The sequence below is a fragment of the Saimiri boliviensis genome, chromosome 6 (assembly GCF_048565385.1).
Source record: "Saimiri boliviensis isolate mSaiBol1 chromosome 6, mSaiBol1.pri, whole genome shotgun sequence".
Lineage (NCBI taxonomy): Eukaryota > Metazoa > Chordata > Mammalia > Primates > Cebidae > Saimiri > Saimiri boliviensis.
In genome coordinates this window covers 56,442,636-56,467,063 of record NC_133454.1, presented here as the reverse complement: position 1 = coordinate 56,467,063, position 24,428 = coordinate 56,442,636, and the positions used below count along the sequence as shown (strand labels likewise).

The 24,428-nt window shown below is 47.6% G+C and overlaps 1 protein-coding gene across 3 annotated transcripts in view; it reads right to left on the bottom strand.

Annotated features, from left to right (window-relative positions):
* The window catches only part of GRIK4 (glutamate ionotropic receptor kainate type subunit 4), a 476,424-nt gene that overhangs the window by 111,866 nt on the left and 340,130 nt on the right, over positions 1-24,428 (bottom strand). For 2 of the 3 annotated variants that reach the window (XM_003923589.4, XM_074400736.1), the window contains exons 9-11: positions 19,268-19,429; positions 3,445-3,597; positions 2,423-2,527 (exon numbers count right to left, since the gene is read on the bottom strand). In XM_003923589.4, the coding sequence (XP_003923638.1) occupies positions 2,423-2,527; positions 3,445-3,597; positions 19,268-19,429 (420 nt within the window). The remainder of the gene's footprint in view (positions 1-2,422; positions 2,528-3,444; positions 3,598-19,267; positions 19,430-24,428) is intronic. The other variant, XM_074400737.1, reaches the window with a different exon arrangement.

Below are 24,428 nucleotides of genomic sequence, written 5' to 3'. Positions count from 1 at the left end.
TCATATTCTTGTGAGATAGAGTTTAAAAATCTGTGTATTTAATGATTTTCCAAGGTGATTCTGATGCATAATTTGTTGTAATGGTTAAGAACTTTAGAGGCTAGGAGGCTGAGGCAGGAGAATCGCCTGAACCCAGGAGGCGGAGGTTGCGGTGAGCCGAGATCGCGCCGTTGCACTCCAGCCTGGGTAACAAGAGCGAAACTCCGTCTCAAAAAAAAAAAAAAAAAAAAAAAAATTTAGAGGCAGATCTATTTGGGTCCAAAACCAGCTCTGTCATTACTGTTTGTTCAAGGACAAGTCAGTCAGTCTTCCTGAGCCTCCGTTTCTTCAACTATAAAATTGGGACTAGTAAAAAGTATCTATTTTGTAAGGTTAAAAGAGAAAATCTATATAACACACTTAACATGCTATAAGGCCCATGGTAAGAGCTTAATAAATGGAGGCTGCCATGATGATGTCGATCGCAGTGGTAGTGATGATGATGTTGACAGTGGTGACGATCATGACAATGGTGCTGGTGGTGGTGGTGGTGATGGTGGTGGTGATGACAATGGTGGTGGTGAGTGGTGGTGGTCATGATGACGGTGGTGGGAGTGGTGGTGGTGGTGGTGGTAGAGGTGATAGTGGTAGTGGTGTGATGGTGGTGGTGTGATGACGGTGATGGTTGTGGTGGTAGAGGTGATAGTGATAGCAGTGTGATGGTGGTGGTGCAATGATGATGGTGAGGGTTGTGGTGGTAGTGGTAATAGTGGTAGTGGTGTGATGGTGGCGTGATGATGGTGGTGGTGGTGATGGTGGCATTGATGGTGGTAGTGGTGATGGCAATGGTGGTGGTAATGATGATGATGCTGGTGGTGGTGGTCATGACAGTGATGATGGTGACGGTGGTGGTGATAATGCTAGTGTTAGTGGTAATGATGACGACAGTGATGGTGGTGGTATGATGGTGATGGTGGTAGTGGTGATGGTGGTGGCGGTGATGACAATGGTGATGGAATGATGATGCTGCTGATGGTGGTGATGACGACAGTGATGGTGATGATGCTGGTGGTGGTGATGACGGTGGTGGTGGTGATGATGGTGGTGGTGGTGATGGCAGTGGTGGTGGTGATAATGATGGTGGTGGTGGTGATGATGACAGTGGTGGTGGTGATAATGATGGTGGTGGTGAGGATGTTGACAGTGATGGTGGTGGTGATACTGCTGGTGGCAGTGATGGTGGTGGTGATGGTGGTTGTGGTGATGATGATGGTGGTGGTGATGGTGATGATCATGACAGTGATGGTGGTGGTGATGATGGTGGCGGTGATGGTGGTGGTGGCTATGGTGATGATGATGGTGGTGGTGGTGGTGATGATCATGACAGTGATGGTGGGGGTGATGGTGATGGTGATGGTGGTGGTGGTGGTGATGATAATGACAGTGATGGTGGTGATGACAGTGGTGGTGGTGATGATGATGGTGATGGTGGTGGTGATGGTGATGGTGATGGTGATGATGGTGATGGTGGTGGTGGTGATGATAATGACAGTGATGGTGGTGGTGATGATGATGATGATGATTCTTCATAATCTCCTGGAAAAGGTGATTTGCAACCCTTCAGATGGGTGTGCCCTTGTTCAGCCATTCTGCCAGGAAGCTCTTCAATGTGCCTGCTTCTTGCTGTGCCTGGCTTCCTATTTACCAGCCTTTTCTAAAGCTGCAGAAGGGTTAGCCAAATAATAAGGAGTTGATTATTAGGGTGATGGCGAGGGTGGGAGACCTTCAACAGATACTTTGAGAGTCAGAGCCCTGTTTCCTCTGATGGAAGAGGATCTCAGAAAAGTGGATTAAGAGTAATGGCAGAGAATGAGCAAAGGAGTGGGGAACTGAAAGGCACTATGAAGGACAGCCATCCTTGCAATGACGCAGCAGGCAGGGAGCGGCCAGGAGAGGAGCCATGTCATTGGCATGGGGGTGAGAGCTGTGGGTTGGTCAGAGAAGAGCAGACAGGAGCGACTCAGCCATGCACTTCAGCACTGAAGGGCTTCCTTGGCCTACATGGGATACAGTGTCTGCCTTGCCAGCAGGCTCCCTGGAGTCTAACACGGGCTCCAGGATTAGAGTCAGACTCAGGGACTAAAATCCTCTCTGGAAATTCCTCCCGCACATGATACCCCTTTGCCTCCCCTCTCACTCCAGTTCCCTCCCTCTTGGTATTTTGCTGGGGGTGCAGTCCCTCGGCCACAATGGCTGATCTGGTGGCAGGAATGGGGTGGCTGGTGCAGGCCAGGAGCCTCGTCCAGGATCCAGCCTGCTGCTCTTGGGGATAACTGGGACCAGGAGGCCATCCCAAACACCAAGGCATTGAAGAAATGGGCTGGGGTCAGAGAAAGGAACAGAGAGGAGGGACCTGCCATTACCACAGCATGGCTATGCTTACCTGCCGAAAACCATTCCTCGTGAACTGTAAGATTTTCAAGGCATAGTTGGACCTCTGGCCTTTGCTGTTGAATTCAATGTGGCCGGTAAGACCTTCCAATTCTACCTGTCCAAGAGAGAGTGAGTTACAGCACCAAACAGGACCCATGTTATACTTGGCCCCAACAAGATCTCTACACAGGGGTTATTTAAGGATGCCCAGAAGAGGGAATGCAGTTAAGATCTTTCTCCTGCCCATCCACAGCCAAGGCATCTTGAGATGATAAATGTGGTGTCTGCAGGGACAATTCAGACTTGGGTTGGCCTGGAGTAGGAGAAGAATGCTCTCCCAATCACCCCATATCAACTGCACAAAACAACCCAGTCACGGTGCTAACTTGAGCTTGGATTCCCCTCAGCCCCTCCTCCAGGTCCTTGGCTGTCCACAGCATTCATCCTCCCTGGGCAGGTGCTCACCCACCGCCAGGCCCACAGGAAGTCAGGATGACTCTCCACCTAACTCTAAATGCAAAGTCCAAGACCCTGTGCTGCAGCAGGCTTCTCTGACAGGAGATGTCTTCTGTGTGGGGTAGAGATCCACATTCATCCACCAGAGGAGGTACGGCTGGGGAGGACAACAATGGGAAACCCAGCCATGCCAGAAGTCTTGAGCCTGCAACTCCCAGAGGGATGCCAGCCTCCAGCAGCACTGCCCTTTCCCAGCTACATGAAGCTTTGCTGAGAACACCGCTGAACAGAGAGGCCAGGTACTAAGTCTGGAATTCAGGGGCCCATTAATAGTGGAAGGCTCGAGGGCTGTTGCCTTCTGAACAAACTTCTGTGGATTGTCAGTGGTTATTGGGGTTTGGAGAAGAAATGTGGCTCATGATCCATTCAACTGGGGTCACCAGAGATCCCTGATTTATCTGGGGCTATAATACAGGTACATTTCGGAGAAGCCTGGGTTAAGGCGCTCTTGGACCTTGAACCATGTGTCCCACCCTACTAGCCTGGGCATAGCCCTGCAGGGCTTCCGCTCCTCACCATGCGCAGGTAGTTCATGAGGCTGGTGCCGTGCTGCCAGATCTGGGCCGAGCCGCAGGACAGGGGCTTCACACCGATCTCCTGGCTCCGGTTCAGTTCCTGTACCGCAGTCACCACAGCATAGACCGCATCAAACAGCAGGGCCGAGGAGAGCTGGGAGAGGCCCGGGAGCAGGAGGACAGAGAGAGTGACGGGTGGAGAAGAAAGGGAGGGGAGGGAGAAAATAAGAGGGATAGAGAAAGAAGAAAGAAAGCAAAAGAAAGGGAAATCAGGGTGCATCTTCATTGCCCTTGGCCCACATCCTGTCTCTGGGCCAGCTCTACTTCATCTAACAGCCAAGTGCTCACCCAAGGCACACAATGATGCCAAAGGCTGCTCCAGGACTGAAGCCTCCAGCTAGCCTGTTGGACCCCGAATGACTTCAAATGCATCCTTTTTCTCTGCTCCAGGGAAACAAGCTGTGGCTCCCAGGAATCCTCAAGAGGGCAGGGCTGCTTATCTCAAGAAAACAAGATAAAGGAACCTGGCCACTGCGCCATATCTGCCTGTTCTTTAAGGCTCAGTTGAAGGTTACTTCCTCCTACAAGACCCGCACAATATTGCTTCTTCCTAAATGTTCCTAATATTAGTCCACTTTGTACTGTTCAACATGATGAGTAGGTATGAAGCACATGGTAAGTTCAAAGGCCAAAGATGAGTAAGAGCCTACACCTGTGATTACAGCCGGACGGGGAGGGGAGGTACGAAGAGACAGGGCACAAATGAGGAGAGATGAGACTGAGTGAGCCACACCCACAAAGGTCTTGGCGGGGGCAGGTTCCAAAGAGGGAAACGAAACGTCTGGTTGGGCAACCAAGAAAGTCTGTCGTGGAGGATGCTGCCCTGGAACTAAGCACTGAAGCATGGGGAGTCGCTGGGAAGAGGGAAAGGCATTCCAGAGCACGGAACTGCAGGAACAAAGACTAGGAGGTGGAGAGTTTGAGCACTTCTGGGGTGGGGAGGGGGCAGGGACCAGAGGAAGTAGTTTATCAGACACATGGCAGGAGTCATGGCGTGCAGGGCCTGAAAGTCAGGGAAGGGGTCGGCACAGTTGTGTGTTCACGCTTTCACCTTCCCTATTAAACTGCAAGCTTAAACAGGACCTTAATCTCTATATTCTGCACAGCATCTGTCATGGGGCTTGTCATGTGGCTGACCCCCAAGACAGTTGCTTGACTTGAATTAACTTCTGGCTGAAATCTGCCCACTACCCAATGAGTGGATACAATGTTCGCAGCCTGTGGGGAGGGGAGAGCTGGATATCTTAGTGGAGGTGGTAGGAGTGGAAAGACAGAAGCTGCCTGACCTTGAGGAACGTGCAATCTAAAGAGGAGATAATACCACACACTGTTAATGTACGCGTGGTCCCTGGCAAAACAAACAAACAAACAAACAAACAAACAAACAAATCTACTAAGTGCAATTGACTATACACTCAATACTGTGCCAGGCCCCTGAGTGTGGCCAGGAAGGCAGGTGGAAGCCTCCTGGGAGGAGTGGTGTTATGGGGCTAGAAGTCCACACACAGTCTCATTACAAGGCAAGTTCCTTCACTGAAACAACATTCCACAACTGGCAACTCAACATTGCCCCTTACAAGCCTCCTCTTTCAACTGAAAGCACCCTTGTGAGGGTCCCATGTGAGACCCTTGTGAGGGCACCGTTCCATGTGACCAACATCTTACAGCCCGCCTCCTTCCTAGCCAGCCCTGGGACACTGGCCCCTCCGAGATTGGAGGGAGGGATGCTGTCTTGGGTTTTTTCAAGCTCTCCAGGCAGAGCGTCAGCAGTGCAAGACGGTGAGGTGCTGAGGAAAGAACTTGCAAGTGCGAACACCAAACCTAGAGTCCAGATCCCAGCCCCTCACTATGTACTAAGTGACCTCAGGCATGTGCAATCTCTCCAGGTGAGCAACAATTCCTGCATGTGTAAAAGAGAAGCAACAGTCCCTGCCTCACAAGCCTGTAAAAGTGCTCTGCAAACTGCCAGTGTCAGAAGACAGCGTTCCTGAGGGCAGGGGCTATGGCCCCCAGGTCCAGACAGATATTAGCAGGTGCTCAGGAAGCAGGTGTTGGCTGAACTAAGTCAGGCTCCAGGGAGTGGTAAGGACAGGGGACTACAGGCAGGGTGGATGGCCTTACTACCTACCCAGTTTTGCTACATGTTGGGCCAGGAGGCCTAGGAGGAGAACTGGGTGACCAGGCTCTGGATAATCTCTTTAAAAGACAATTACAGAGCAAAGCAGTCAACAGAGTTTCTCTGCTCCAGCCCAAGTTCACCTGCATCACAAAACTACCTGACTGACTGGTGTATGCTTTCTTCCTCCCTCGCCCTCTCTCCCTCCCTCTCTTGCTGCTTCTTCCCCTCCTTGCCTTGCTTCTTTTCCTTCTTCCCAGTTTTATTCAGCCACTACCATCTGGCAGGAACCACAGACCTCAACACCGTCTCACTCTCCACAGAGACACTGGATCAGGCCACTGAGTCCCCTTGGTCTCCGTTGAGTCTCCTGCCTCCCTTGCTCCAACTCCCCTCCCGTCTGTCCCTTGGTCCCGGAGCCACCTGGAACCCAAAGAATAAGCAACAAAGGGCACCCCATTCCCACCATGGGGAACAGCGGATGCCTCTGCAGTGCTGCTGAGCCAGGATGAGCCGGCCTGAACCCCTCCATCCATCATCTTCCACTCTCTCTTCCTGCCCTTCCCCTTTGCCCTCAGCTCCTTCTTCATTTGATGTGCCCTGCATGGCAGCGAATGCTCTTTTGCAAGCCTACAACTGTCCTTGTTCTTCCATGTTACTTGCTTTCCCCTCAGCACATGTGGCTCTTTTATTAATGGGCCTCTCACATTTGCTTGCCAAAAGGACATATGGACTCTACCCCAAACTAATGCTGCAGACTCTCCCTTTCCAGCTCAGACAAATTGAGGGAAACTTGGCTGTCCCTACTGAAACTGGCTTCTAGATCCTTCTGTTTGGCTATTTAAATGACACTATAAACGAATTTCTGTCTCACCTTCTCCCTTGCCTCCCAGTTAATCTCGCCATTCTCAAATTCCCAAAATTGTAGAGTATTTGAGCTGGAAGAAATTCTAGAAAACAATTTGTCTGGCTGGGCGTGGTGGCTCATGCTTATAATCTCAACACTTTGGGAAGCCAAGATGGGTGGATCACTTTGAGGTCAGGAGTTCAAGACCACCCTGGCCAACATGGTGAAACTCCGTCTCTCCTATAAATACAAAAATCAGATGGCTGTGGTTGCACGCGCCTGTAATCCCAGCTACTCCAGAGGCTGAGGCAGGAGAATCGCTTGAACCTAAGAGGCGGTGGCTGCAATGAGCCAAGACTGTACCACTGCACTGCAGCCTGGGCAACAGAGTGAGACTCTTGTCTCAAAAAAAAAAAAAAAAAGAAAGAAAGAAAGAAAAAAGAAAATAAAAGAAAGAACTCGTCGGATTGTCTTCTTTTACCAACCAAGAAACTGAGGCTCAAGCAGTGCTTCTCCTCCCCAAGGTCACAAAGCAAGGCCTGGAGGCCTGGCACCCCTTTGTCCAGACTGGCTTCCTCCCCTCTCCGCACCGCCTTCCACCTCCCTCCACTCGAGAAGCCTGCATTGTTGTTGCTCTGTCATCTGTACTCTTATGCCTCATCTCCCAGGACAACTTGTGGCAATCTTTTTCACTGTCACCTTCTCGGCAGCGGATAGGAGTATGAGACTCTGGGGCCAGGGTGGGGACAGGAAGGGGTGGCAGGTATGCTTCTCTAATGCCCTGGGTTGGGGCCATTACCCAGTTTGCCTTCTGGCCTGATTGGTTGTTTATCCTCACATTAGCCCCTTGGTTAAGAGCCGTTAGCCATTGGCTGCCTACCTAGCATCCATTCTTTCCTTCTTCCTCGCATTTTATTTAGGCATCCTTCCCTGTCCCAAGCTGCGAGTTTCAGAGGAGGCTGACCCAGCTCCAGGTCCCAGGGAAGCCTGGGTGGTCCAAGAATTACTCCACCCTCCATGGCAGTATGTGATTCAGGACTGCATGAGACCCATCGAAACAATGAGCCATGAACTGAGGTCTGGAATGAGGAGTTTGCTTCTCAGGAAAGTTTCCAGTCTCCTAAGAGGACACTCCTCCTCTCTCCTCTGGATATGTCTGTCTCTGGTTGGGATACCTGGGTTGCTGCAGCCAGCCCAGCTCCAGCCTGAGCATGAAGCTGGTACCAAGTGGGGACACAGCAGAGATGGAAAGATCTGGTCTCCAACCTCATCACTCTGGAATCTTTATAAGCCATGCAATAACACATTTCTGTTTTTGAAGAAAATGTGACATTTTAATACAGGGTTTCTGTTGCTGAGTGTAGTCTGGTATCAAGGCCCTGGGGATCCCTTTCTTCTCAGGGGCATTGTTGCACCAGGCCCCAGAGTCTAGAAGCCCCTTCTTCCTCCGGTGAGGCTATGTGCTGGTCCCCAAGAGACCCTCATCATGGCAGACTTGCAGAGGAAGCACCACGCTGTTTCTCACGTCCTCCTACCAAGCCCCCAGCTTGTTCCTGCCACGTGGTTGCCACTATTCCCAGTCCGTCTGGGATGCAGTTTTCTTGGCTGATGCTCTCTTATTAGCACATAATGTGGATGCCGAGAGATCCATGTGTGTCTGTTTGCAAGGTTTCTTTGTGTCTTTAACTCCAGGGCCTTCAAGATTCTTCAAGTGCTTCTAGTACGAATGCCAGCTAGGGACACTGGGTGCGGATGGTGGGTGGAAGGAAAATCCTTAAGGTTCTGGTTTCCTCTCCACCTGCGTGTGGTCTTCAGAGGGGCGACACCAGTGATGTGTCCCCCACAGGCTCTGGGCTTCACGGTTCCTCTCTGTGGTTCAGCCTGGGCTGGTGAGAGCTGACCCCTCCTAAGCCCCAAATGTCTTCTCCCCAGGTTCAGTCTCCTCAGGTTCCTCCACCCATCACCAGGGCGCTCTCTCCTGCAGGCTCCTGGCAATCTGCCCAGGCCTCTCACCTGGATCCTTCAAACTGCTCTGAGAATTCGTCTCCCAACCCTCATGCCTTCAGCTATCTCTTTGCAGTTACCAATCTCCTGCCCTCACCCAATTTCTCCTCTGATGGTGAGTGAGTCTGTCCTCTCTCTACCTCATCAATTTTTCCATCTTGTTTCAGATCTCCATTCTGAAGCATCTTTCTCGCTCTCCTAATTGCTTTCTCCCTCTGCTATTACTTACTCATTTAGCTCTGGAGAGCATTTGGGGTTACAGTCAGGAAGAAGCAGTTTCTGTTACAAAAGCTCTCCATCCATGTCTCCACTTCCGGCACCCCCAATTTCCATCCCTTCTCTGCACTGCCGTTCGTTTTCCTTTTCCTCTCTCTTTCTGTGGCCTCCGCTCCCCATCTGTGTGCACGCATCTCTCGGTTTTGTCTCTGCTTCTCCTGTCCCTGTCTTTTCTAAATATTAAATCCCTCAAATGGCTCAATCCTCATTTAAAAGCTTCTCCTCATTCTTGGCACCAAAACGTTGCTTGGCAATGAACCCTCGATTCTCTTGTTTTTATATTTTCATTTGGTTCTTCATTGTTATTTTCTTTTGAGCTGTTTGCAAATTGTTTAGGGGAATGCAAGACTCTGTATAAATTAAGATGAATCAATTCTGACTCACGGAGCTGTGGCTGAGTTCCTTCCCCCTCCCCTGACATGAAAATAAGGATATCTCCTAAATACATACCTGTAACTCTCATCTCTCTCCAAGCCCCAGATGATGGGATTCCCAGGATCCTCCCGGATACCCATTTGTCTCTGAACTTCTGTAGCTTAAACTCTACCCCCTAAAATAATACCAGGACAGGAACCATTAAAATCTCATGGAATAGTTCTTACAATCTGGATTTTATTCAATGAAATAAACACTTAATTACAAACATCTGCTTTAGCCTAAATTCTAATTACTTAATCTAGCCATCTGTAATTTTAATGCTTTTCCAGGATTTTTGTTCTTTGTGGCGTGATTAATGGGAACGGCACGTGAAGCTAGCGGGTGTGTGTGTGTCTCCATTTGTGACACCCCTTCTTCTGCTTGCATTGTCTCAGGCAGAAGCACATTTGCAGCTCACCATCAGCCACCTGGCAGGTATGGCCTGAGCGTGTGGATTGAGCTTGCTTTCCTGGTTACCTCTCAGTTCAGCCGCCCCTCTCTCAGTGCCCTTAGAGCGGAGCTCCCTCTCCAGAAAGCTCCACCTAGAATGCCAAAGGCCTGACCCTGAAGATGAGGAAGACAGGGAGACTCTTACCCATGTCAGGAGAAAAAGGCAAAGGAGAGAAGAAACTGCCAAGAGTGAAGAAAGAGTGGGGAACATCCTGTGGAGAGAGGGAAACAGAAAGGGGGGTCTAGGGAGAAGAGGGAGAGGAAGAGAACATCCCCACTAGGGCTGGAGCGGTGGCCGTTGTAGAACGCTCGATGGTGGGGACAGAACCAGGCTGTTTTCCTGAAACTGACTCCCTCTCGCCTTCCAGCTCCCCAGAACATGAAAAAGCTGGGCTGTTTGTGCTGTGAATTTCTCAGCCCCCAAAGAGACAGGAAGAGGCACTGCTTTTCTTTCCTTTTCTTTTTTTTCACCACCATTGTTTCTTTATTTTCTTTTCTGAAAAAGCACAGTCTCTATTAATGGAAACCTAGCCTTGCTACTATTCCCAAGCTAAGAATAGTCTTGTTGCTATTATCTCATAGCAAGCGTACAGTAAATGTTTTCTTTTCTTCTTTTTACATTTTACTTTAGGTTCTGGGGTACATGTGCAGGTCGTGCAGGGTTGTTGCATAGGCCCATACATAACCAGGTGGTTTCCTTCCTCTATTCCTCCTTTGACTATATCTGGTGTTTCTCTCCATTTTATTCCTCCCCACCCTCCACTGTCCCTCCCCTAGCCTCCCCCCAACTGCCCCCAGTGTGTGATGCTCCGCTCCCTGAGTACACGTGTTCTCATTATTCAACACCCACCTATGAGTGAGAACATGCGGTGTTTGGTTTTCTCTTCTTGTGTCAGTTTGTTGAGAATGATGGTTTCCAGATTCATCTAAGTCCCTGCAAAGGACATGAACTCATCATTTTTTTTTGGCTGCATAGTATTCTATGGTGTATATGTGCCACATTTTCTTTGTTCCACGTATGAGTGAGAACATGTGGTGTTTGGTTTTCTCTTCTTGTGTCAGTTTGTTGAGAATGATGGTTTCCAGATTCATCCAAGTCCCTGCAAAGGACATGAACTCATCATTTTTTTTGTTTTGGCTGCATAGTATTCCATGGTGTATATGTGCCAAATTTTCTTTGTCCAGTCTATCATTGATGGGCATTTGGGTTGGTTCCAGGTCTTTGCTATTGTACACAGGGCTGCAGTGAACATACACATGCATGTACCTTTATAATAGAATGATTTACAGTTCTTTGGGTATATACCCACTCATAGGATTGCTGGGTCAAATGGAATTTCTGTTTCTAGATCCTTGAGAAATCGCCACACTGTCTTCCACAATGGCTGAACTAATTTACACTCCCACCAACAGTGTAAAAGAGTTCCTATCTCTCCACTGCCTCTCCAGCATCTGTTGTCTCCAGATTTTTTTAATGGTCGCCATTTTAACTGGTGTGAGATGGTATCTCAATGTGGTTTTGATTTGCATTTCTCTAATGAGCAGTGATGATGAGTATTTTTTCATATGTTTGTTTGCCTCATATATGTCCTCTTTTGAAAAGTGTCTGTTCATATCCTTTGCCCATTTTTGAATGGGGCTGTTTGTTTTTTTCTTGTATATCTGTTTTAGTTCTTTGTAGATTCTGGGTATTAGCCCTTTGTTAGATGGGTGGACTGCAAAAATTTTTTTCCCATTCTGTTGTTTGCCGTTTCACTCTAATGATGGTTTCTGTTGCTGTGCAGAAACTCTGAATTTTAATTAGATCCCATTTGTCTATTTTGGCTTTTGTTGCCATAGCTTTTGGTGTTTTAGTCATGAAGTCTTTGCCTATGCCTATGTCCTGGATGGTTTTGCCTAGATTTTCTTCTAGTGTTTTTACGGTGTTAGGTTTTATGTTTAAATCTTTAATCCATCTGGAGTTAATTTTAGTGTAAGGTGACAGGTATGGGTCCAGTTTCTGCTTTCTGCACACTGCTAGCCAGTTTTCCCAACACCATTTATTAAACATAGAGTCCTTTACTCATTGCTTGTTTTTGTCAGGTTTGTCAAAGATCAGATGGTTGTAGATGTGTGGTGTTGCTTCTGAGGCCTCTGTTCTGTTCTATTGGTCTATGTCTCTGTTTTGGTACCAGTACCATGCTGTTTTGATTACTGTAGACTTGTAGTATAGTTTGAAGTCTGGCAGTGTGATGCCTCTGACTGTGTTCTTTTTGCTTAGAATTGTCTTGGCTATGTGGTCTCTCTTATAATTCCATATGAAGTTAAGTAGTTTCTTCCAGTTCTGTGAAGAAGGTCATTGGTAGCTTGATGGGGACAGCATTGAATCTACAAATTACTTTGGGCAGTATGGCCATTTTCATGATATTTAGTCTTCCTAACCATGAGCATGGAATGTTTTTCCATCTGTTTGTGTCTTCTCTTATTTCCTTGAGCAGTGGTTTGTAGTTCTCCTTGAAGAGGTCCTTTACATCCTTTGTGAGTTGTATTTCTAAGTATTTTATTCTCTTTGTAGCAATTGTGAATGGGCGTACGCTCTTGACTTGGCTCTCTGTTTGTCTGTTATTGGTATATAAGAATGTTTGTGATTTCTGCACATTGATTTTGTATCCTGAGACTTTGTCGAAGTTGCTTTTCAGTTTGAGAAGATTTTGGGCTGAGATGATGGGGTCGTCTAAATACACAATCATGTTGTCTGCAAATAGACAGTTTGACTTCCTCCTTTCCTAACTGAATACCTTTATTTCTTTTTCTTGCCTGATTGCTCTGGCTAGAACTTCCAATACTGTATTGAATAGGAGTGGTGAGAGGGCATCCTTGTCTAGTGCCTGATTTCAAAGGGAATTCTTCCAGCTTTTGCCCATTCAGTATAATATTGGCTGTGGGTTGGTCACAAACAGCTTTTATTATTTCATGATATGTTCTGTTGATACCTAGTTTATTGAGAGTTTTAACATAAAGGGCTGCTGAATTTTGTCGAAGGCCTTCTCTGCATCTTGAAATAATCATTTGTTTTTTGTCTTTGGTTCTGTTTATGTGATGGATTCCATTTATGAACTTGTATATGTTAAACCAGCCTTGCATCCCTGGGATGAAGCCTACTTCTTCATGATGAATAAGCTTTTTGATGTGCTGTTGCATTCGGTTTGCCAGTATTTTATTAAAGATTTTTGTGTCAATGCTCATCATGGATATTGGCCTGAAGTTTTCTTTTTTAGTTGAGTTTCTGCCTGGTTTTGGTATCTGGATGATGTTGGTCTCATAAAGTGAGTTAGGGAGGATTCCTTCTTTTTGTATTGTGAGAACTTTACAAAGATATTACTCAAGAAGAACAACACCAAGGCACATAATCGTCAGATTCACCAGGGTTGAAATGAAGGAAAAAATGCTAAGGGCAGCCAGAGAGAAAGGTCAAGTCAACCACAGAGGGAAATCGGTTAGACTCACAGCAGATCTCTTGGCAGAAACCCTACAAGCCAGAAGAGAGTGGGGGCCAATATTCAACATCCTTAAAGAAAAGATTTTCAACCCAGAATCTCATATCCAGCCTAACTAAGCTTCATAAGTGAAGGAGAAATAAAATCCTTTGCAGACAAGCAATTGCTAAGAGATTTTGTCACCACCAAACCTGCCCTGCAAGAACTCCTGAAACACTCAGCATAGAAAGGAACAAGTACCAGCCACTGCAAAAGCACACTGAATGGCAAAGACCAAAAATGCAATGAAGAAAATGAGTCAGCTAACAGGCAAGAAAACCAGCCAGTAACAAAATGGCAGGATGAAATTCATACATAACAATATTAACATTGAATGTAAACGGCCTAAACACCCCAATCAAAAGACACAGACGGGCAAACTGGATAAAATGTCAAGACCCATTAGTGTGCTGTATGCAGGAAACCCACCTCACATACAAAGACACACATAGACTCAAAATAAAGGGATGGAAGAAGATTTACCAGGCAAATGGAGAACAAAAAAAAAAGCAAGGGTTACAATCCTAGTCTCCGATAAAATGGACTTCAAACCAACAAAGATCAAAAGAGACAAAGAAGGACACTATATAATGGTAAAAGGATCAATCCAACAAGAAGAGCTAATGATCCTAAATATATACACACCCAATACAGGAGCACCCAGATACATAAAGCAAGTTCTTAACAACCTACAAAGAGACTTAGACTCCCACACAATAATAGTGGGAGACTTCAACACTCCACTGTTAATATCAGAGTGACGAGACAGAAAATTAACAAGGACTTGAATGCCAAGCTGGACCAAGTGGATCTAATAGCCACTGCTTTTCAAAAGGTGGTTGCTAAAGTGGGAAGCCTTGAGGGAGGTGTGTTGCTATTGTCACTGCCATGAGCTTCCTTTCCATGCACTGAGGTGAAAGTGTCTGGAACACCTTCCCTTCCCTCTCAGAGGCCACAGAGACAGTGGCTGGAAGGTTCTCTGGCACTGAGAGACAGATGAAGGTTCTACTCCAGGTTACCTTAGGGTGTTGACTTGGGGGAACCTTGATGTGCCATCTGGCATGTCCATGCCTCAGTTTCCCCACTTGTCCAAAAGGACTACAAGACCAATCTTAACTGTTACTAGGATGCCCTGAGGAGGAAAATAGGAGAAGGCGAGATGATTTCATGGGAAGGGCTGCAGGAGTCTTCAGCTCCATGCTGAGGTGAAACTGGGCGGGGTGAGCATCCTGCTCTACTTTGCAAGAACACTTGTTCATTTTATTGGCAAGAAGACCAAAGGGGCTTGGCTGAGAGAAAGCTGACTGAAGTCAATGCAGAATCTGTGACAAGCACAAGGACCAGCTCTAGGCCTGAAACTCACATGGATTCTCCTCGCACGGTTCCCAGAGGCAGCCTTGAGCTGGTGCAGCTCAGCCCATCTTGACTCTTGTTTTCCGCCAGTAGCACTGAGAGACCCTTAGAGAATGCCCCCACTCACTGAACAGCCCCCAGGCATTCTTGGGGAGCATAAGATGCTGAGGCTTTGGGAGGTCTGACATTGGACTGGGAAGGAGACAAACAAGGTCAGGGTTTCTATATTATAAACTGCCTTGGGCAGCATCCCTGTGACAGGACACCCTCTCCAGTCCACTGAGAGAGTCAGCACAGCACCCCTGCTCCACCTGGATGCCGTGGACTCTGCCTGGTGTTTTGAACACAGAAAATGAGCAGTGAGGGCTGGGTGCTGTGGCTCATGCCTGTTATGCCAGCACTTTGGGAGACCAAGGTGGGTGGATCACGAGGTCAGGAGTTTGAGACCAGCCTGGCCAAGATGGTGAAACCCCAGCTCTACTAAAAATACAAAAATTAGCTGGGCGCGGTGACAGATGCCTATAGTCCCAGCTATTCAGGAGGCTGAGGCAGGAGAATTGTTTGAACCCTGGAGGCGGAGGTTGCAGTGAGCTGAAACTGTGCCACTGCACTCTAGCCTAGGATACTGAGCAAGACTTCATCTCAAAAAAAAAAAAAAAAAAAAAAAGCAAGCAGTGAGTTATTAGCTTCCCTCTCTTCAGGCAAACTTCCCCTAACCTCTTCAGACTGAAATCAGGGACTTCCCTCCACTTCCATGAGAGTAACATACGCTAGGAGTCACCTTCCCAGAGGTGGAGGTGAACCCTGCTCCTGCATGGCGCACCAGAGGACAATGACTTTGATCTTCACTGTGTGACTACATGATGGGGCCAGTTCTTCATCCCACTCTGCCATGGTTTGTTTGGTCCCACCAAGTCTCATGTTGAAGTGACCCTGGTGGGTTGGATAAAGGGGGTGGATGCCTCACAAATGGCTTTGTGCCATTCTTGCAGGAGTGAGCGAATTTTCACTCCAGTTCCCATAAGAACTGGCTGTTGAAAAGAGCCTGGTACCTCCTCCCCTAGCTCTTTTGCTTTCTCTCTTGCCATGTGAGCTGCATATACCCCTCCCCTTGCCTTCCACCAAGAATGGAAGCTTCCTGAGGCCCTTACCAGAAGCAGATACTGGCACCACAATTCTTGTACAGACTGCAAAGCCAGAAGACCAAATAAACTTATTTTCTTCACAAATCACCCAGCCTCGGGTGTTCCTTGACAGCAATACAAATGGACTAAGACACACACTGTATTCAGGTATTAAGACGTTTTACCATGTGAACTTTGCATTTTTTTTTTCCTCTAAAAGGGTAGAGTACATTTCCTCACTCCCTAACATTGAGTTTGTGTGTGTGTGACTTTCTTTGGCCAAGAAAATGAGGGTGTGCCTTTCTGCGAGTCCAGGACTAAGAGGTCTTTGTGATTCCACTTGCTTTGCTACCTTTCTGCCATCACCATGAGAATATGCCATGCTGGCCTGCTGGTCCAGGGGAAGAGCAAGAGGTACTGGCCCCAGGTAGGCCTAGTCTGGATTAGCCAACCCATGCATGCTGAGAGATCTCAGCCGGAGCAGCAGAGCTGCCCATCTGAGTCTCAGACTCAGTTAGATGAGCTGCTCCCTAGCTGATCCACAAATGCATGAGCTATATAAATGTGTACTGTATGCATATTTATTGTGTATCATGAGATTTAGGAGTTGGCTGTTACACAGTATTTACATAGCAAAAGCTACCTGATATATTTAATAATGTCTATTTCAGCATTTGGCATCTATAGGTTGTCATATGAAATGACTTGCTGAATAATTGTGAATTGAAGATAAGATCAGATCCTATTTTATCTTCACAATAATGCTCTAAGATGGTCAGGAATAATTCATCTAAAATTATGGAAAAAGAATCTGAGGCCCATAGGGGTTACGTCACTGCCTAAGATCACACAGTGAGAAAATGTCAAGGCCAGTATTTGACTCCAGGCTCTGTGCCTCCAAGGCCGGTGGTCTTTTCAGCCTGTCTGACCATGACAGCACTGACCCACGGTTCTGTGAAAGGCGCTCTGGCCTTTGTGCTGGATCCTTACAAAGAAGCCCACTAGGAATCAAACGACTCTGTCTGCTCGTGGCCAATGTGAGCATCAATTCAAAGGCCAAAACCCTTAGAGAGAATGAGGAAATAGAGCCTGGGACCATTTACTTCCCTAGGCCAGGTGCCAAGTGTGGTGAGGTTTGGGTTGAAGGGAAGAAGTAGATTTTTTTTTTCATTTCTTAATATTGTGTTGTAATACTTTCAAGTTTGTCAGTGCCTGTTAAAAGACTGGAATTAGAACTGTAAGAACAGTGGACTCAGTTGGGAGAACAGAGCTTGCATTGTTGCTGGGGTTTGAGTGATTCCTGCACATGACATTGTGCTTTGAGAAGTCCCTCTCTGTCCCTTAAGCCATTTAACAGAGATGACCCCTTCCTTCAGCTGCCCTCCTTGATCTTTCCCATGGGTTTTTGCCTCTTTTAGGTCTAAAATAGATTGTTGGGATGGGTTTCATAAACCTTCATGAAACTCTGTTTCACAAACCCATTCTCCTGTTCCACTCCCTGGATCAAACCTTCCTGAGTTTTGCATGAGCTCTGACCTCCTTAGCTACCCTCTTCCTTCCTAAGATGTCTACGAGGTAAAGGCACAGAGTTTTGTGAAAGGTCATTAAATCCACATCCTGGATTCTGCAGCCCCCCTCCAAGGTCACCATGTTGGCCGAGCATTAATTAGATGCCAAGCGTGTGGATGCCTAGACATGCCCTTGCTTCCAGGCATGTCTTATCAAAGACAGGCATCGCTCCTATTTTTAAAACTCACCAGAGAATTTCCCATTCCAGGAGTACCCAATTTCATCGCCATCTCCTAGGCCTAATTTATTATTATTTTTTTTGAGACAGAGTTTCGCTCTTGTTACCCAGGCTGGAGTGCAATGGCGCAATCTCGGCTCACCGCAACCTCTGCCTCCTGGGTTCAGATAGGTCTAATTTTAATCTACTTCTTTCTATCTCTAAGTCATCATTCAGCCTGACTCACTCACTCACTCATTCAACAAATACCTAGTAAGTACAGTCGTGTGTTACTTAACAACGGGGATGCATTATGAGAAAGGCATCATTAGGTGATTTCTTCATTGTACAGCCATCATAGAGTGTACTTACACAAACCTAGATACTATAGCCTACTACACTTCCAGGCTATATGGTATGGTCTAGTGCTCCTAGGCTACACACCTGTACAAATGTGACTGTACTGAATAATGTAGGCAACTGTAACACCATGGTAGGTATTTGCATATTGAAACACATGCAAACATAGAAAAGGGACAAGAAAAATGTATTATTATCTGTGGGACCACCATCGTACATGTTGGCCATTGTGATCAAAATGTCACTGTGCATACATCACTGTACTTCCATCTAGCCAGGCTCAATTACAGTGAAGTGTGGCAAGGATGTGACCATCCTACAGAGATGCAAAGTGGCACAGAGGTTAAAAGTATAAACTGTAAAGCTGTACGGCCTGGGTTCCAATACTGGTCCTCTGCTCACTGGCTGTGTGACCCTGGGCTATCTGCCTAACCTTTCTGGGTTTCGGTTTTATCATCTGTAAAATGGAGATACTGATAGTAGCTGCCTCAGGAAGTTGTGGTGATCATCACAAGGGCTGCCTCATGTGGCTTTTAAAATAAAATAATGTGTACAATGGGGCTAGGACAGGGCATTAAAAGCCACACAATTGGCCAGGCATGGTGGCTCATGCCTATAATTCCAGCACTTTGGGAGGCTGGGGTGGGCGGATCACAAGGTCAGAAGTTTGAGAATAGCCTGGCTACTATGGTCATACCCTGTCTCTACTAAAATACAAAAATTAGTGAGGCATGGTAGCAGGCGCCTGTAATCCCAACTACTCAGAAGGCTAAGGCAGGAGAATCACTTGAACCCGGGCAGTGAGGTTGCAGTGAGCAGAGATCGCACCACTGTACTCCTGCCTCAAAACACACACACACACACACACACACACACACACACACACACGCACACACACACATTCCTAATGTACACAAGCAGATATTCTTGGCCTGTCCCCACGGAGAAGAACATCCAACTCAGTGGAGAACGGCCATAGAAAAGTTTGTGTCCATCACACGTGCAGGAGTGGCCAGAACTGCAGAGAGGAAGCACAGGTACTGGGTAGAAAGGATGAGCTCTGACTCAGGAAGTGGCCAGGGGGTGGACAGAGCACAAGACCGGGAGCCAGGAGTCCCAGGGTCTAGTTCCACTCTGCAGCAGCCTTGACGTTTGCCCTTAAACAAGACCCCCACATCCCCACTCCACATCCCATTTCAGCCTGGGCTTCAGTTTCCTCATCTGAAAAACGAGGTGGTAGATCAGCTTAAAGGCGCTTCCAAACGATTCTTGGATCCTAACCCCAGGCAGCTTTCAGCAATGGTAGCACCGAGATTCAGGCCACTGGAGGGCTGCAGACATCACTAAGTGACAGCCCAGTGCCTCCACACAGCCCCCTCCCTGCTGTCTACAGCTCACTGCTCCCCAAACCTCATCCCTACAACTGCGCCCAGCATCTCTCTACCTCCCTTTCTGAGCTGGGACTGGAGCAGGAAACGGCTGGACTCTAGGAGGGTGTGTTGCCCAGGGGTTGGCCCACAAAGGGGCAAAGTGCAGAAGCCAAAGAGGACCAGGAGGAGCTCTGGCGGGTACTTACCGCAGGCCCAGTGAAGGGCACATGGTCACAGTTCTCTTGCCAGGACTGGTTGAGGCTCTGGGCAAACTCTTGGAAGAAAGCATGGGATTGGTTGAAAATGGAAAATCCCAGGATGTTGACACGATCATCCACAAGGCTGTCCATTCTCTGGAGTGAGAACTCCTGGAAAGACCCAGCATCAGAAATAGAGAACATAGTTAGGAAGGGGTGAAGTGAAGGATGGACTTTGGTAGAGCACATCCGGGTACCTCATTCTAGTCCAGTGAACACCAGACACTCGCTTGGGACCTACGGGTCCAGAGATAACAAGAGCAGTTTTCCTGGGAGTTAACAAGTGTCATGGTCGAGGATGGAGGAGAAAAAATTAGCAGAATGATTGCTAAACAAGGTATATACAAGATGCTCTAGCTGGAGAGAGAAAGAAAAAAAACCCATGTGCCTACTGGAGGCAGCACTAGGCACATGGGTTTTTTGCCACAGGAAGTGGGATGCTTGAGCTGAGTCTTGAAGGATATATGGGCATTTTCTGGGTGGAGAATTGTGAGTGGTCAAAGGCTATTCCAGCCAGAAATCCCCATGTATACAAGGGCCCAGAGTTGAGAAAGTGCATGGCCCTTTCAGTGAACTGACCATGGGGTTCTTATACTTTGATGAAGACATCTCTTCTTAAAGTATGATTCTACTGTCAGCATCATCCAGGATCCTTTTTAAAAAATGATGAGGCCGAGCATGGTGGCTCATACCTCTAATCCCAGCAGTTTGGGAGGTCAAGGCAGGTGAATCACTTGAGGTCAGGAGTTCAAGACCAGCCTGACCAACATGGTGAAACCCCATCTCTACTGAAAAACAAAATTAGCTAAACGTGGTGCACATGCCTGTAATCCCAGCTACTCAGGACTCTGAGGCAGGAGAATCGCTTGAACCCAGGAGGCAGAGGTTGCAGTGAGCCAAGATCACGCCATTGCACTCCAGCCTGGGCAAGAAGAGTGAAACAGTGTCTCAAAAAAAAAAAAAAAAAAGATTCCTGAACCCCACCTAACACTACCTGAATCCAAGCTTGCATTTCCAGCAGGACCCCAAGTCTTATACACTTGAAGTATGGGTTAGCACACAGGATACAAGGAGGCCTGGGGGAGGGATGATGAGAAATGAAGCTGCAACAGTCAGCAGAGGCCAGACCCTAAGGGCCAGGATGCCAGGCTCAGGAACATGCCGTTTGTCTTCTGCATGATGAGACCCAAGGGAACCGTCGGCGGAGGAATGCCAACACCAAGCTTGCTTTCCAAGAACCTCAGTCTGAAGGTTTGCAGGTAGGGTGGTGCCTTCATTTGCCACTAAGTTTTTCATTCACTTAATAAACATTTCAGCGTTTGTCACGTGCCAGTCATGGTTCTATGCATGGGGGATGGATGAGAGAGACACACAGCCTAGCTGCTCTCAGGGAGATTGCAGTTAGTGGAAGAGACAGAGAGTAAAGAAACAAATTTATCATCATTTCGTATAGCTATGGAGGTGGGAGTGGGGGTGAGGGGCTGCTGCTTTAGATGAGGCTGTCAGGGAAACCCCATCTAAGGCAGTGACATTTAGAAGCATAAAGGAGTTCTCCCAGCAACCCATGGTCCTCATCCAATCACCTGGGTGGGGCCAAGCGTTAGTTAGCTTGCAGGTGTGAGCGCCACAGAGGCCGGTTAGTGTTATAGCGAGGGGCAGTGTCCTCTCTGAGTGCAGTGCTCTGGCCCCCAAGGTCTCCCTGGGCCCCGTACATCGAATCCAGTCAAGAAAGTGTAGATTATTCAGCTCGCTGATCCCCACTCTCAGAAAGATGCCTTCAAATATGTCAGGCCACCTTTTCACAACAAAGTCACATTCATCATATGGTCATTCCAAGTGCCTCACACACAGCTCCACACCCTGGGGGGTACACAGGACTTTCACACCTCAGGACTAGCCTGTCAGCCACTCAGCCTGACATGACAGATGGCAAGTGCCTTGGGCTCTCCTTCTGGCCAGGCAGAAAGACTGCTTTCCTCCGGGCAGCCTTCTCTTCTGAAGACTTAGCTGCTGTAGGCCCCTGATGCCACCCTCGTATCCTTGCCACATAGTTTCAGATACTGCCAAGGCCTCAAGCTGCAGGCCTGAGCTCACCTGCCCACAGGCTGGCTTCATTAGCTTTTGCGTGCAAATTGGAGGTACCAAGCTTCCTCTGAAGCCACCAATACCTGACAGACTAGATTTGGATAAAGATTAAGTGTATTTTGGATCCGTCACATTCCTATTGGGGGAACAAGGATAGGCCAGGGAATGGATTGATTCCTACGCCGATATTATCTTCTATCTAAGAGGGCAGCTGCCCATGTGCTGTGGGCTATCGGTAGGCATGAGGGGGCAGATGGCTAATGAGAAGAAGATGCATTTGGCAAGAGTGCATTCACTGGGGCAGAGCCAGACTGTTGTGGGCAAACCAAGGGGCCTGGCTGGGCATGGTTGGCAGGGGCTGAAAAATGTCGTCTTTTCCTTGGCTTCCTTAACAATGTGGGCAGACACATCAGCCGAACTCCGCCCTCTCCCCATACGCATAACCTGATGGATGGAGGTTCATTTTAAGGAAGCCCCGAGGCCCTGGATGTCCACAGATTCACAGTGGCAGCTGGGGTGATACAGTGGCTTCAGGCTTTGGTATTTCAGGTTCCTTACCATACTAGCTGTGTGACTAAGCAAGGTCTATAACCTTCTGGGCTTCAGATCCCCATTTTTTAAAAAGAAACAATACTAGCAACCCTATAGGTTATTTCAAACCGGTTTCCGTTGCCCACCCATCTCGAGCCTACCTAAGAATGCACATCTGGCTCACTTAGGTTCCCATTGTGCCTCCCCAACCTCACCCCAGCCACACTGCCTGGCTGGCTGTAACCTTCATACAAAAGGGGCTGGGAGCAGTCCCTTGGGTGGAACAGATTCTCATGGGATCGTCTTCTTAGAAATGTGCCAGGAGGGGATATCCTGAGGGTAGCTGTTCCCAACAGGAGTCCACTCACATTATCCCAAACCAGGGAACCAGAGTGAAAACAGAGCAAATGGGACCTGGTAAAGCCACGTGGTGGGGCAGAGACCAGGATCAGGTCTTCCGCTACTCCAAGTGTGTGATGGCCCCCATGTTGCATTCTTTGTTCACACACACGGCCTCTCTCTCCAGAGGGCTGGAGATGCATGCAAAGCTTAGCATCATATTTGGCAAATATGACAGTTACCGAAAGACCACCATGAAATCTGGGGCCACTTCTGGCCCTCTGCTTCTTCAGTACCACTTGTCTTGGAAACGTATAAGTTAGAAAGGTATTCCCTTCGAATGTTCTAGGTGGAGTAAGAATGAATGAGTTAATACAGACACTCAGTGACAGTCTACCTAGAAGTCAGCCACTCTGTCTTCCTGCCTTTTTATTCCTACCTTCTTATCCCTCAATTATATGCAACTTTCAAAGGTCCCTTAAGATAAAAAGATTCCAGAAGCTTCCTTGATAATTCATTCTATTTATAATGACTCATGGGATAGCCTGTGGAAGGACAAGAAAGGGGGAGGGGGCACATTCTTTCACTGCAATTTCCCACAACACTCTAAGGTTCTAGTATCTAAGAATCCTTACCGTTAGAAAATTCTTCTTTTTATCTAAACTTAGACTTTCCTGCTGCTGTTAAAGACTACTGTCTAAAAGAATACGGGAAATAGCTGACCACCGCCAGTTTACAAACAATGATGATCTTCTGTGCCAGTATTTCTGTGTATTCCTCAGGGTATTAGGTTTCCAGGCGCCATTAACAGAAATTTCATCAAGACAAGGTTCCATGCTCAAATAAGGCTGGAAAACAATGCATATTATATCTGCCTTTTCAAGACTCATAATGCCCACTAGCATATTAAAGGCTGAAAGAAGTCCGGCAGCAAAGCAGCTGGTTTTTTTTTTTAACCCTGAACTTCCCAAACACACTAACCATGGAACAAACCAAGACCATGGGGTTTTTTTTTTTTTTTTTTTGTCCTTCAAAATTCGTGAGTGACTGGCAGTAGCATGCTGCAGAACGCAATTTGGGAAATGCTACCCTAAATCTATTCAGAGAAACACTTATAAATCCAAAGTCAAGTGGTGGAGACATTTTGCGGAGAGAGGTATTTCATAAAACTAACACACTTCAGGCCGGGCGCTGTGGCTCATGCCTGTAATCCCAGCATTTAGGGAGGTCGAGGTGGGCGGATGACGAGATCAGGAGTTCGAGACCAGCCTGTCCAATATGATGAAACTCTGTCTCTACTAAAAATAAAAAAATTAGCCAGGCATAGTGGCGGGTGCCTGTAGTCCCAGCTACTTGGGAGGCTGAGGCAGAAGAATCACTTGAACCGGGAGGCAGAGGTTGCAGTGAACTGAGATCATGCCACTGCACTCCAGCCTGGGCAACAGAACAAGTCTCTGTCTCAAAAAACAAAACAAAACAAAAAAAAAAACTAACACATTTCAGAAATGGAAGAGATTAAAGTTTACCCAGTTTCCACCACTTGCCCATCTCGAGCCCACCTAAGAATGCACATCTGGCTCACTTAGGTTCCCATTGTGCCGCCCCAACCCCACCCCAGCCACACTGCCTGGCTGGCTGTAACCTTCATACAATGACAGAAGGGGCTGGGAGCAGTCCCTCGGGTGGAACAGGTTCTCATGGGAACCTTGATCGTCTTCTTAGAAATGTGCCAGGAGGGGATATCCTGAGGGCCCCTGTTCCCAACAGGAGTCCACTCCCATTGTCCCAAACCAGGGAACCAGGGTGAAGGACTGAGCATTGGGACCTGGTAAAGCCATGTGGTGGGGCAGAGACCAGGACCAGGTCTTCCACTACTCCAAGTGTATGTGGCTTTGTGATGGCCCCAAGTTGCATTCTTTGTTCTTACACATGGCCTCTCTCTCCAGGGGGCTGTGTGCTTCCAGACAGCAAAGATATGTCTGCCTCATTTTTGACCTCCACACTGCATCTAGAGAGTGCCTGATACGTAGCTCCTGCTGTTTGGCCAATGCTGTTTTGAGAACAATTGACTGAAGCCATCTTAATGCCTTGGGGTCTCACTGTGGCCAACTAACACCAAGCACACCCTGTCACAGTTCCAGAAGGTGTAAGAACA